This window comes from Schistocerca americana, chromosome 1 (genome assembly GCF_021461395.2).
Source record: "Schistocerca americana isolate TAMUIC-IGC-003095 chromosome 1, iqSchAmer2.1, whole genome shotgun sequence".
NCBI classification, from domain to species: Eukaryota; Metazoa; Arthropoda; class Insecta; order Orthoptera; family Acrididae; genus Schistocerca; species Schistocerca americana.
In genome coordinates this window covers 1,111,426,719-1,111,441,367 of record NC_060119.1, presented here as the reverse complement: position 1 = coordinate 1,111,441,367, position 14,649 = coordinate 1,111,426,719, and the positions used below count along the sequence as shown (strand labels likewise).

The 14,649-nt window shown below is 41.5% G+C and overlaps 1 protein-coding gene across 2 annotated transcripts in view; it reads right to left on the bottom strand.

The window, feature by feature from the left end:
* The window catches only part of LOC124550757 (caspase-1-like), a 189,675-nt gene that overhangs the window by 6,164 nt on the left and 168,862 nt on the right, over positions 1 to 14,649 (bottom strand). For both annotated transcript variants that reach the window (XM_047125483.1, XM_047125490.1), the window contains exon 6: positions 165 to 261. In XM_047125483.1, coding sequence (XP_046981439.1) covers positions 165 to 261 — 97 coding nt within the window. The remainder of the gene's footprint in view (positions 1 to 164; positions 262 to 14,649) is intronic.

The following is a 14,649-nucleotide window of genomic DNA, read 5'->3' as shown; positions in this document are numbered from 1 at the left end:
GAACTGTCATACATAAAGTTCTACTCTGCCATATGTTGTGGAGGGCAGGAACATCCACTGCACTTGGCTTATGTGACTGCCCATCGTAGGGCTAATGATGAGCAACCTTTAACTGAAAAATGAACTTCTCAGACTAGCAGACAGACATTAAGATAATGTCCTACCTTCAGATGTGGAGTACGATATGAGGACATCACCATATGTCTTAACAACAGGGCCTCTGAAGATACCACTCTCAGAAGCCTCCCTTTCCATCCTCGTCTGCAACAGAAAGACATACTTAATTAGGTTCCAGATTTCGGTAAATTACTGTACATTGGATGTTCTCAATTAATAGGGAAAACTAACATAGTTGAAAGTATCTGTAAACAAAAGTGAAGATGTTCCAGTAAATATGGGTCTGCAGTATAATTGTGAATGTGTGGCTATAAGCCACTATTCTCATGTTTTGCTGTAAATACCAAATGGTTTATTCATTGCACTTAATAAATAGTCTGCAATAGTAGACAGCAGTGAGAGAATGAGCCCAAATCGTTGACTCATTAAGTTTCAGCACTTTTTGACTACTGTCATATTGAAAGCCACTGTTGACACATGGAAAGGTCATCCAGGGGAGGGGACAGGAGTGCAGGGTGAGATCATATATTATGAATCGAATTCCCTCCCACCCTCCCCCCAGTTTGCTCTCACCAAAGAGGAATCATTAAAGTTCTGTGCTCTGTGGGGAGATGATCTTTCGATCAATTTTTCTTTATTACCGTAAGAAAATAACATTTCAAAAATTATCCACATGATTAGAGGTGTCACAACACGACACTGACACACAGAGATACTAAATTGTATTCCAGCAATCAATATGTGTCGTACCAAAACAAAGGGTGGCTATAGCCAAGCTTCCACAAAATTTAATTATGTTGTGTGGAAGTCATGGAATTTCCACTGCTTGAAGATCACACCTTCGCAACAGTGCCAAATCATGTTCTTCACCCCTGGTATGGAAAGAGGAGCAGTACTGTTGCTGTTGTTTTGCCAAATGGCAAACAGTCTGAACACCATTCCTATAATGTTTGGTGCCCATATAGAAATGTACGTGTTTGTATTAGGACCTATTAATGTTTTCCGATATTTACATAACCAATACATATCATATAAATACACGTACAAATGGCATGTATTCAAACACACTTCTGATATAATTATGTGCATGTCTGTACTCCAAATTGCTGGCCAAGATGATATGAATGTGTGCTGAGCGCCAGTCCACATGTGCCATCCTTGACACATGATGCATATCACGAGGCAGAGATAAGGACGCTGTGCAGTGCCTCAGGTGAGAAGGAACAAAATTATTTTACATTAATAACAAAAAATATTCCTGCTAAACTACATTTTAACATTTATTGATACATCTCTCACCCAGGCTAACCATGACATAATATTATTTATGGTTATCTACAACTTAAACAAGAGCCCCTGTAAACATGTTAGCTTGGATATGGTGCACAAAACTCCTCATACATCAGAAGAAACCATCACTCAGCTCTGCTAATCACTTTTATTATCGATGCAAGAACAAAATGAAATGTATTAATTAAATCTAGGCATACAACTGCGATCTTACTCAAGACTCTTCATATACCTTGCTATATGTAAGAGACTGTAAAGGAAGAAGTGTAGCTGTAAAAGCCCCATGCATGCTAATGTAATTGCATATTCCCCACCATGACTGAATAGCCCTGTCACAACGGCCTTGTAGTAACCAACTGGTCCTACATTTATACTGAAATCTGGCAGAAGAGGAATCGCTCACTAGTGCCTAATAACAAACACTGATAAGCCAAAAGATTGTGACCACTACCCACCATGATGTTGGATGACACCTGGTGGCATTAGAGGCACGTGATGCAGTAATGAAAGTATGAAATCAGAACAGGCACAGATGGGGAATCACACTAGTGAAGATATGGGCTGCAAATGATGAAATTCATTGAGATAAGTGACTTTGACAAGGGGCAGATTATTATTACACGGAGCCTGTGAACGAGTATCTCGAAAACTTCGAAGCTGGTCGAATATTCATGTGCTACTATTGTGAGTATCTATGGAAAGAAGTAGAATGCAGTGAAACTACCACTAGGCGCTAAATGGTTGGACGTCCACAACTCTTCACAGAACGTGGGTTTGGAGGCTAGTCTGCTCTGTAGTGCAGCATTGATAGTGATCTGTGACATTTCCGTTCATCATACATTGTTGAACATGGAACTCTGCAGCAGCCCACATGTTGAGCAAACAACATCGTCAGTTACGATTGCAGAGGACATGGGACCATCAGGATTCGACCTTTGATGAATAGAAAAGTGTCGGCTCTTCAGGTGAATCACATTTTTTTTTCTACAGTAGCTCGATCGTCGTCTCCACAAAAGTCGTCATCGTGGTGAACAGCCCCTCGAAATGTGCAGCATGCCAGGGATGCAGACTGCTGGGAACACTATTGTGCTATGGCAGACATTCTCCTGCGCTTGCATGGGATCTGTAGCAGTAATCAAAAACACGCTAACAGCTGCGAAACATGTGAATCTTATCAAGCTTGATGTGTTCCCCGACAGCGATGTCATTTTTTAACAATATAATTGTCATTATTTGGGAGCCAAAAGCGTGCTTCAGTGGTTTGATTAGCACTATAGTAAACTCACATTGATGTCTCGGCGACCAAATGCGCCTGATGTAAACCCCATTGAGCCCACTAGGTTGCTGCTGGGCGCAGTCTCTGTGTATGCAAGTCAGCGGCCCATTGTTTATGCAAATTACATGACCTGTGCATAGATATCTAATGCCACCACATACCTACAAAAACCTACCAACAAACTTTCGGATCCCTGATACACAGAATTACTGATGTATTTCGCTCCAAAGATGGACAAATAAGCTATTAAGCAGGTGTTAATAATGTTCTTGCTAATCAGTGTACATGCTTCCATTGTCTAGCCATGTGATTGCAGGAAGACTAATCTTGTTCCGTCACTGTAAACCCACCCTGAGGAGATTCGCTTTGAGCACATATATACAAAATTTCAAAAACACTATTACAGCCGATTGTACCCAGTATTGATGGAATAATCTAACAATCATTTAGTGAAAGCAGTGATTTTCCACCACCTCAGAAAGTAAAGATGAACACTGTGATCATACTTCACGTTGTGGCAGAGGAAGAGCAAAATAAAATACACAAATATTTTTGTTTATGTCATCATATGAAAGTGGACGTCATGTATTTGAGCCATACGTATTGCAGGACTCCAAAATCAGTTGGTAAAAGAAAAAGCTAATCTTATTAACACATTCAAACATGACAGTATGAATGTAAATCATATTTACGAGAGATACGTAAGTAGTAACACATAAAATTCAGTGTATTTGTTAGCATAAATTCCTGGAGATGCTGCTTAAAAAGTTGTATTCTACTACTTAACTGTATCAGTATGCTGTAGACTATGGACAAATTGGCACAAATAGCATGCACTCTTACGCGGGTGTGAAGGTTATGCATCTATATGCTGACACAAAAATTGAGGGGATTAACGCTAAAATGATACAGCTGGAAAGTCTTGTGAATGTGGTAACTGGAAATAATGACTTGTTGGAGTGGCTGGATATTAAAATCCTGCAATGTAAACTACATGTCAATGAGAAGGTTGAAGAGGTCATCACAAAACTAATTGATATATATGTGGGTATGTCAATACAATAGCTAAGGCATTTCACTATCATCGCCACAAGTCTCAGAGATATATATTGTACACTATCTCAGAAATGGTCTAGTATATGATGTTATGTCGATGGCAAAGCATAAAGTTATTAAAGCGCAAAAAGCTATTCAGGGGAAGTTACGGTTGCTAAAATTAACACATCTGCAACGAGAACAGTCTCTCTAGAAATGTCTAAACCAGTAACTGAAAATCTGAATAGACTCTCATGAACTACAGATGGAGGCAGAAGAGCAGAAGGAGATGAAGAAGAATAATAAGAAGAAGAAGAACAAGAAGGAGAAGAAAACACTATTACAAACTACATTAACAAATGTGAGAAGAGAGAGTTAGGCACCATATATGGATCAGCAAGTACCCATCTTATCTCAAATAACATACTGTCAAAGTCACAGTTTGGATTTCTAAAAGGTTCTGATATTGAGAAGGCTATCTACACTTACAGTGAAAATGTGCTTAATTCATTAGACAAAAAATTGCGGGCAACTGGTATATTTTGTGATCTGTCAAAGGCATTTGACTGTGTAAATCACAATATCCTTTTAAGTAAAATAGAGTATTATAGTGTAACAGGAAATGCTGCAAAATGGTTCAAATCTTATATGTCTGGCAGGAAACAAAGGGTGTTATTAGGAAAGAGACATGTATCAAGCTATCAGGCATCATCCAACTGGGAACTAATTACATGTGGGGTCCCACAAGGTTCCATTTTAGGGCCCTTACTTTTTCTTGTGTATATCAATGACCTTTCATCAGTAACATTACCAGATGCCAAGTACGTTTTGTTTGCCGATGATACAAACATTGCAATAAATAGCAAATCAATTAGAAAGATCAGCTAATAAAATATTTGTGGAAATTAATCACTGGTTCCTAGCCAATTCTTTGTCACTAAACTTTGAAAAAACACACTACATCCAGTTCAGAACTGGTAAGGGGTGTCCCACGAGTGTATGTGTAACATACGATGACAAGAAGATAGAAGAAGTGGACAGTGTTAAATTCTTGGGATGACAGCTTGATAATAAATTCAACTGGGAGGACCACACCACAGAACTGCTGAAGCGTCTTAACAAATCTCTGTTTGCAATGCGAATTTTGTCAGACATAGGGGATATAAAAATGAAAAAGCTGGCATACTATGCTTACTTTCATTCCATAATGTTATGTGGGATTATTTTTTGGGGTAATTCATCAAGCCAAGCTAAAGTTTTCCGGGCACAAAAACATGCAGTAAGAGTTATATGTGGTGTGAACTCAAGAACATCCTGCAGAAGCCTGTTTAGGGAACTAGGGATACTAACTACTGCTTCTCAATATATTTATTCCTTAATTAAATTTGTCATTAGAAATATCACTTTTTCAAACCAACAGCTCAATTCATGGAATCAATACTAGAAATAAGAATAACCTTCACAAGGATTTAAAGTCACTTAGCCTTGTACAAAAAGGTGTACATTATTCAGGAACACACATTTTCAATAACTTGCCAGCAGCCATAAAAAGCTGAACAAACAATGAAATTCAGTTCAAGAGAAGCCTAAAGGATTCATTGGTGGCCAACTCCTTCTACTCCATTGATGAATTTCTCAGTAAAACCAACTGATTTGTGTATCTTCTGCGCAATTTCAGTGCAGTAATGTGTTCATTGTAAATAAGTATTATAGTAGTTGTATTACATGCTTATTACCTTATAAATAAATAAACTTTTTTATTTTAAATTCAGTGCATTAGTATTTGTAAAATGACTTTCATATAGTGTTCATTAAAAAATTACGATCATTCCACTTGGGACCTGTGGAATGGTACATTAGCTTATTTGTTTTAGTTGTAAATATTTGTCATGTATTGTTGTTTTTCTGACATGTTCCACATCCTGGGGGACCTTCTCACTACGGATCAGTTGGAATGAAAGTAAATCTAATCTAATCTAATCTAAGCAATATATGCTAGGGTCCCATCCTATGTGTTCATCTAAGGCTGAAGTGTACATTTGGAATACAAAATATGGGAGGGTAGGAGGTTTATCAAAGCTAATACTCTTAAAAACTTCAAGTCCTGACAACAATCTACCTAAAGAGAAGCAAGCATATGCTAAAATATTACGTATGAGTAATGCATACAGTAAAGACAACGAAAATAAATGATAAATAAAAGACCCTATAAATAATAAATTTAAAAATTGTTGTGGGTAACGACAAGTGCCGGCTTGAAGGTCAAGAAGATAATCACAGAGAAGGCTGCGAGACGACGTCAGCCAATAGTACGCTAGCTAGGACCGCACAACGACACGAGTGACCTCTATCCGAAGAGAATATAAGCGCCGCTTCTGTCAGCGTCGGCCAGACTGTAGAAGACACGCACTTGTAGAGACGGACTAGAAGAGAGGCACTAGAAGGGCCGTGACTTGTGGTCAATACGAACTTGGTGTGATTGACTTGTATATAGCGAGGGGCATTGATTATTTGCATGTCGTCAACTGCTTGCAACAACTCGTTGTAAATACAAAGTTATGTGCTGTCTATTCAATTACTGTAATAATCTCCATTAACATGGTTTGCTTGTATGTTGTCTAGCTATCCGAGAAAACAGCATCCTAGGTACCCTATAAGACACAAGTTGGCAGAATTCCACATTGGCGACGAGTTATCAGAAGAATCCAGTACCTGGCAGCTATCGAATATCTTTTTTTTTTTCTTTTTTCTGGCGCCTGGATTTTCTATTCTTTTTCCTTTGCAGGGGCATGTATTTGCTATAAAAGTCTCTTTTGCTGACCAGTATTTTCAGGTTAGCGTTGCAGACATTTTCGTTGCTTTTGTACTTATTTTTCTTGCTTGCCTTTTCTGTTTCTTGCATTTGTCTCTTCCAAATGCCCACCCCGCCTATCCCACCCAGTGCTCAGGCACCACAGCTGCAAGCATTAGATGTAACACAGTTAATGCATAAGTTTCAGTTCCAGGCGCTGCAAATCTCTATGCCGCAAAACACGGTGCAGTAGCTGCTTTAGCGTAATGGTTACTGTGTTTGGCTGTTAGGCAAAAGGTTCTGAGTTCAAACCTTGTTTGGTGCTTAATATTTTCCTGACGGGATACCGATTCGATTCTACACAGAGTACGCGAAAGAACTTGCCCCCCTTCTAACAGCCGTGTACCGCAAGTCTCTAGAGGAACGGAGGGTTCCAAATGATTGGAAAAGAGCACAGATAGTCCCAGTCTTCAAGAAGGGTCGTCGAGCAGCGTTACGGAGATGTTTAACAAACTCAAGTGGTAGACTCTGCAAGAGAGGCGCTCTGCATCGCGGTGTAGCTTGCTCGCCAGGTTTCGAGAGGGTGCGTTTCTGGATGAGGTATCGAATATATTGCTTCCCCCTACTTATACCTCCCGAGGAGATCACGAATGTAAAATTAGAGAGATTCGAGCGCGCACGGAGGCTTTCAGACAGTCGTTCTTCCCGCAAACGATACACGACTGGGACAGGAAAGGGAGGTAATGACAGTGGCACGTAAAGTGCCCTCCGCCACACACCGTTGGGTGGCTTGCGGAGTATCAATGTAGATGTAGATGTAGACGTAGATGTACTGGCCCATGCTTCACGCCCGACGGACCAAGCACCACCCTCAGCAACAACTACTGCTATACTGCCTTTTCGACAGTTTCATGGACAAAAAGAGTGGCTCGAGCGCTTGTATCAATTCGAGGAACACACACACACACACACACACACACACACACACACACACACACACACACACAAAAACCAAAAACAGTTTTGCATCACCCTGGTTCCTAAAACTCCTGAGTATAGACATGGACTGTGGATATTGTATCACAGGCACAGTCCGGTTGACAGACAACTGCCGCCCCAATGGTAATGGCAGGACGTAGACTGCCGTGTGGGCAGCCGCTGCAAGGGAAACAGAAGACAAAAGGGTAGCATACATCGTGCAAGCGCAGCTGCGGCAGAACTGGGCCACGGAGTAACGGGGATGCCTACCACCAGCGAGCTGCGCGTTTCAGCATCAGCGCCTGTTGATGCCATGCCAAATCACGTATGACTCGGCACAGCAGAGGGCTCAAGGCAATGCACTGCGTTGCTGCACCAGACTCCTTTCATTATAATGACCAATGGCATGACACGGTATCCTCCTTCACGATACCCGCTATTAACATAACCTACCCTTGCATGACCTGCCGCAGTCAACAAGACATCTGATACTGCTCTTACTACCCGACCTAACTATTGCAGAGGTTTTTCTCCCTTGACCCTTGCTTTGTCACTTTTTTCCATCTGCCCTTCAAGCCGCTACACTTTGTTTGACTTTCAACGCAATCTATCTCCAGATGAGTATGTATTAATGGTTTACATTAACCAGACGTACGCAAACATCACAGTACCCACATCCTGCGACACCTCACTTTAGTGAAAACTAACCATAATGCAAAGATGGCAGTAGATCTTTTGTGTTCGCCATCATGCTGGTGTGGTCATGGAGGGGCTCCACCTCTCAGTATCATGTACACAAGGTATAAAGGGAGAGTGCACTGGTGGGGTTGTCATTTGTACTCAGGCCGTTCATGTGAAAAGATTTCCGACGTGATTGTGGCCACACAACATCAATTAACAGACTCTGAATGCGGAATGGTAGCTGGAGCTAGACGCATGGGCCATTCCATTTTGGAACTCTTTAAGGATTTCAGTATTCCGAGATCCACAGCGTCAAGAGTATTCTGGAATCTTAAAATTAAGTAATTACGTCTCACCACTGACAACGGGGTTGGTGACAGCTTCACTTAACGTCCGAAAAGCGGATTTTACTTAAAGTTGTCAATACTAATAGACAGGCAACACTACGTGAAATAACTGCAAAAACCAATGTGAGACGTACGACGAGCATATCCGCATTTTTGCAGTAAAATTTGGCGTTAATGAACTAAGGCAGCAGATGGCCAATTCGAGTGCCACGGTCAGGTTCTAGAGTGGTGCAGACACACGAAGCAATTGACCCAGGTTGTCAAAAAGGCACTGTGCAAGTTATTGCTTCATGCCATCTGCGCCACAGTCGAGCCCTACCATCAGCTCTTACCATCTTAAATCGGGACTCATATGACCAGCCCAGGGTTTTCCAGTTGTCTAGGGCCCAACCAATATTGTCAGTAGCCCAGGAGGGGCACGGCAGGCGATGGCGTGGTGTTAAAAAAGGGCATTCGAGTGGGTCGTCTGCTGCCATAGCACACAAACGCTAAATTTCGTCGAACTATCTTAAAGTATATGTTCGTCTTATGTCCTAAGTGGACTTCTGCATTTATTTCATGCAGTGGTATTGTTCGTTAGCACTGACAACTCTTCGCAATAACCACTTCTTGGTCGTTAAGTGAAGACTGTCAGCCACTGCATTCGCAGTGGTTAGAGGTAAGGCCTGTAATTTGGTATTCCTGGCACGCTCTTGACCTGGTGGATATTGTGGTCTTGAATCAAGTCAGAAACCTTCCCACATGAAACTCCTGAGTACAAATGACAGCTCTGCCAATGCACTGCACAAGACTACCGCCTTCCGTATATGTGCATATTGCTATCCCATGACCTCACCTCAGTGCATGCGTCGTGGCTGCGTGATTCTGGATGGCCAAGCAGATAACACACTCATGCAGAAGATCCTAGATTTACTGAGAGACAACAGCCTGTAGGTAGAGATGGGCAGTTGGTGATACTTCACGTGCCTGGAGATGCTGCAACTATTACCATCCAACTCTTATGGATCTGAACGGTATTAAAGGGGTCTGTACCTCTAGGTGATTTTGAGACTGCTGAGATCCTTCATGGCAGTGAGTATGGCTGCCTGGAGGCATCGACTCCATATTCCAATGGCAGACGTATGCTTCCAGCCAATGTCGTAGAAGAACATACTGCAGTCATGGTATGTAACTCTACTGCCACTGCACACTTCTGATTTGTGTTAGCAGACGTTTCTCAGCCATAATGCGATCATTTCACATGAACTAAGTTACCAACAGTAGATATATGGAGACAGGTGAAAAAAAATTGGACGCTCTTGACCTAGGTGCTTACATTGGTCTGATGTTATTACTAAAAGTTTGAGTCACATGACGAGTGTACTGAAAATTTTTGTGGATGAATACAGAGGTCACCCTGTTTTCATAGCTAGAATGACACTACAAACGTTCTAAAATATAGCAAGGGTTATTCAGTGTTACGACCATGAGGCAAGATGACGAAGACGTGAACAAGATAAGTTTGTAGAGGAATCTTTGAGAAAATGGGTAGAGATATCACCTAAGTTATACAATTCCAGTATGTTTGTTACAGTAGATGAGCACTTGCTACACTCAGGAGAAAATGCTATTTCTGCAAGTATGTCCCAAATAAGCCACCAAAGTATAGCATCAGGTTACTGGTAGTTTCTGACAATGAAGAGAGTTATGGATGGACTACTGAGCCGTATACCGAGAAAAGACCAGGTAGTGACCATGAAAAGAACCAAGGATTAAGAGCTGTAACTGACTTGTATTATGGCTTGAAAGGGCATAACATTAAGTGTGACAAATTTTCACCTCCTGCAAACTTGAACAAATGTGATAAGAGAAGTATCACAGTGATTTGCAATATGTTTGCTTTTGTTCTGTAGTATTAATTTATTGCAGCAACCGGTTTTCAGCTAACAAAGCCGTTATCACACATGTACTGAAACATCATAGGTGTATTCATTAGTTGGCGTTCCCACAGAGGAGTCACTTCCTGCTACCTGGTTGATACATGTCGCTGTAAGTAGTCAAAATACGAAATGTTTCCTATTTTGACGTCAGTACGCTGTTTGGAGTAAGGGTTCACCTTTTCTGACTGAAATTCAATGGCTTCGGAGAAAGAAGACCGTGTCCTGCTGGTCAAGTTGTTTTATCAGAAAGATAGCAGTGGCAGCACAGAATTATGGGAATATCGCTGATAGAAACAGCTGTGAAGAGGCCCCATGTTCACCAAGACGATAAACAATGTGGTTAAGAAACTTCCTGCCAGATTAAAACTGTGTGCCGGACCATGACTCGAAGTCGGAAAGGTCCCGAGTTCGGGTCTCGGTCCGGCACACAGTTTTAATCTGCCAGGATGTTTCATATCAGTGCACACTCCGCTGCAGAGTGAAAATCTCATTCTGGAATGTGATTAAGGAATTTTAAGAAACAGGTGAATTAGGTGGTGCAGTAGGGAAAGGGGAAAGAGAGAGAGAGGAAGCCCATTCCCATGGCAGTTGATGATGAAGTTGCGGCAGCTACAGCCATCTGTGCAGCACATACCTCAAATTCTGCTGTCAGTACTCAAGCTGTCATGGTATGTCCCTCTGCACACATCAACAGTTGAAAAGATTTTGCTACGAATTTTACACTTGTATCCCTACAAGATTCAGAATGCAGACAAAGTCAAGCCCTAAGATCGACTATAAAGCTGTGATTTCGCACTCCATTGTCTGGCACACAGGCAGACGTCAATTCAACGCAACACTCAACCTGACCATCTTAGATTTCTCATAAATTTGGTGCATCCAACGATCCAGATAAGGGATTTGCAGAGGTACGACAATTTTGATGCAAGTTACAGACCTGCAAAGTTTGAGAATAGTGTGAAATTTACATGGAGTCACTCTCAAACTAAGTGACTATAAGTCTGGATCTAATCCACATACAACAGTAAAACTTACATAACGAAAAAGTTAATGAGAAGAGTTTTACATTGATATGCAACACGCTGACTTTCTAAGAGTTTTCACATTCAAGGTAACCTTAGACCTTGGATATCTCAAAGCATCCCAAATTCAATATTTTTGGAAAAAAAAAAAAAAAAAAAAAATTTAATTGCCCTAATTGAATTGCCCTAATATGCTACTATAAACGTGTTAAATATCAAAATGCCACACCAAAGTTATCACTGCCAAAAATTTACTTCATCTACATCATTACAGTAACAAAATGCTGTAAGCATCTATGTATTCAGCTTTCATCCCAGAACAGAAAATAATATTAGTTACTATTACACTGATAAATCGGTGAAAACTTGTTGCTGTGAACAACCATCCAGCTTGTTTCATGGCTGTGGCTTGGTTATTCAACCTGCGCTGTAAATGTGGAGCATATTATACAGTAGGAGCTTGTAAAAAATTTATTTCAGGTCAAAATTGTACTGTTGCATTCCATTTAAAGAAGATCATGAAAGAGTACAGAAGAATTTGAGGAATGTTCAGGAGCTGACCGTAAAAAGTGTCCTAATGTATTGCTGGGTGGAAAAATTTGCAGGATATGTAGAATGCAAATATCACAAAACCAATCAACACCCAGAGGTGTTGCCTCAGCGATGCCAGGTTTTTCCAGAAAAAATGTTAAGTGTAAATGAAATATAAGGGTTGACTGAAAAGTAATACCTCTACCTGCGCAACTCTTCTACAGTTGGCAGCATCGGTATGCGGCAGGTACTGGCTTGTTTCGTTGCCTCTTCTCTACAGCTCCAGTTGGCGCGAAGCCTTAGCATTGAACGATTGTTTTGTTACAGTGTAATGTATGGAACCTTGTGCAGACGGTCGGGCAATGCGGTTTAAGCGACATGCAGTCATTGAATTCTTGACAGCAGAAGGTGTCACCCCAAAGGAGATTCATTATAGATTGAAAGCAATTTATGGTGATTGTGTTGATGTGAGTACTGTGCGTCGTCGTACGAAAAAGTTAAAAGATGTTGACGCAGGAACATCTGACCTGCGTGACAAGGAGTTGGATGACCCGTGACAGCAACCATCGAGTTACACGAGCAAAATGTTGACAGATTGATTCAGGACAATCGTCTTATCGCTCAGAGAGAAACTGCAAGCACAATCGGTATTTCACCAGAACGTGAGAATCATATTATTGCTTTGTTTGTCTATCGGAAGATCTGTGCACGATGAGTACCCCAGATGCTGACTCCTGACTTCTGAAATGAAAGTGCACAGACTTGAAATTTGACAGGAACTCCTCTCACGTAATGAGAATGAATTTGATGTCTTTCTCCATTCAATTGTGACAGGAGACAAAACGTGGGTACACCATTACGACCCGGAGAGGAAATGTCAGTCTATGGAATATCGACACAAATACTCGCCCCAGAAAAAGAAATTTGAAAGCGCTGCCCTCAGCTGGAAAAATCATGGCTTCAGTGTTCTGGGACACAGATGGTGTTATCCGTGTTGATTTCCTTGATCATTGAACAATAGTAAATTCAGAGCGTTACATCACAACGCTGCAAACTCTGAAACGATGGCTAGCAACGGTCCGAAACGAAAAGGGAAATGTTTTCCTGCAGCATGACAATGCCAAACCACACACTTCACATGCCACCACAGCAGAACTTCAGAGACTGAATTCACCACCATACGCCATCCTCCACACAGTCCAAATTTAGCACTGTCTGACTTCCATCTGTTCCCGATAATGAAAGACGATCTGCGGGGACATCATTATGCTTCTGAGGAAGACGTTGTGAGAACTGTGAGACTATGGTTGTGGAAAGAGCGTCAACTTCTTCCGTGACTACGAAGTCTTTCGCGATGGAGTCCTTGCATTAAAAGTTCTCAGTTTACTTGCCGCGTCAAATTTGGATAAAATCCCAAGCTTTCGATGACTACCTCTGTCATCTTCATCGATGCAACGACCAGCAAAATTGGCAGAGTCCTGAGCCAGCAGGGAATCAGACCAGTCTTCCGGCCACCCAGGAAGATCAAGGAAGTGCTGCGACCCGTGAAAGATAATCTTGGCCTGAGAGTACCGGGAATTTACAGCATTCCTTGCAGGTGTGGGAAAATTATGTGGGTCAGTCTATAAGAACTGTTGCCGATCGCTGTGTGGAACATCAGCGTCACCTGAAATACAGGTACCTAGAAAAATCAGCGGTGGCTGAGCACAGTTTGTTAAATAAACATAAGATTTTATTCAATGGAACAAGACTACTTGCTCAAGCTTCAAACTATTGAGACTCTGTCATCAGGAAAGCAGTTGAAATTAGACTCTGTGAAAATAATTTCAACAGCGACTCCTGTTATGCACCAGCAATGCATGGAAGAGCGCAATTGATAAAGAAAGCCACAGAGACTCCAGTTATGCACACAGCAATGCATGGAAGTGAGCAATTGATAAAGAAAGAGCGCAGAGGGAGACTTCTTACATTCCTCGCAGTTCTCCGCCTGTTGCGATGGATGGCACTGCAAGCAATGCTGGATAAAGCGCGCAAACAAAATCTATGGTTATAGAGGCCCCAACTTCAGTACGCGCCGGTTTCTCCATGACGTCATCCAGCCAATGAGAAGCCGTCCACTGCTTATAAAAGCGGAAGCCTCACCGGTCCATGGCAGTCAGTTTTACTCCTCACGAAGATGACAGAGGTAGTCATCGAAAGCTTTGAGATTTTATCCAAATTTGACACAGCAAGTAAACCGAGAACTTTTTATGCAAGGACTTCTTCCATGATGGCTGCAGAAAAATTGTTCATCGTTGGCAGAGGTTTTTCCAATTGGCTGGTGATTATGTGCAAAAGTGATTATTGGTGATTAAAGATCACATTCTAAAGATTATTTCTGTGTTTGATTTATTAAAATATTCCCATCCAAACCCAATTAATGAAGGTGGAGGCTTTACTTTTCATTCAACCCTCGTCATATCGGACTTGGCATTGGATGGTTTAAATCCTAGCCTTCAGTTTTTAGATAAAGAAAAAGAGGCATCAGTGTGCGAAGGTACACAAAACAAATCCTGGAAAAGGTAGCCTCAGTATTGGTGCATACTTACGCTGCACAACGGAAAAAAGAAGAGAGTGAAGAAATAGAGAGAGAGAATAGCAGCCCAGCTGGAATATGAATTCC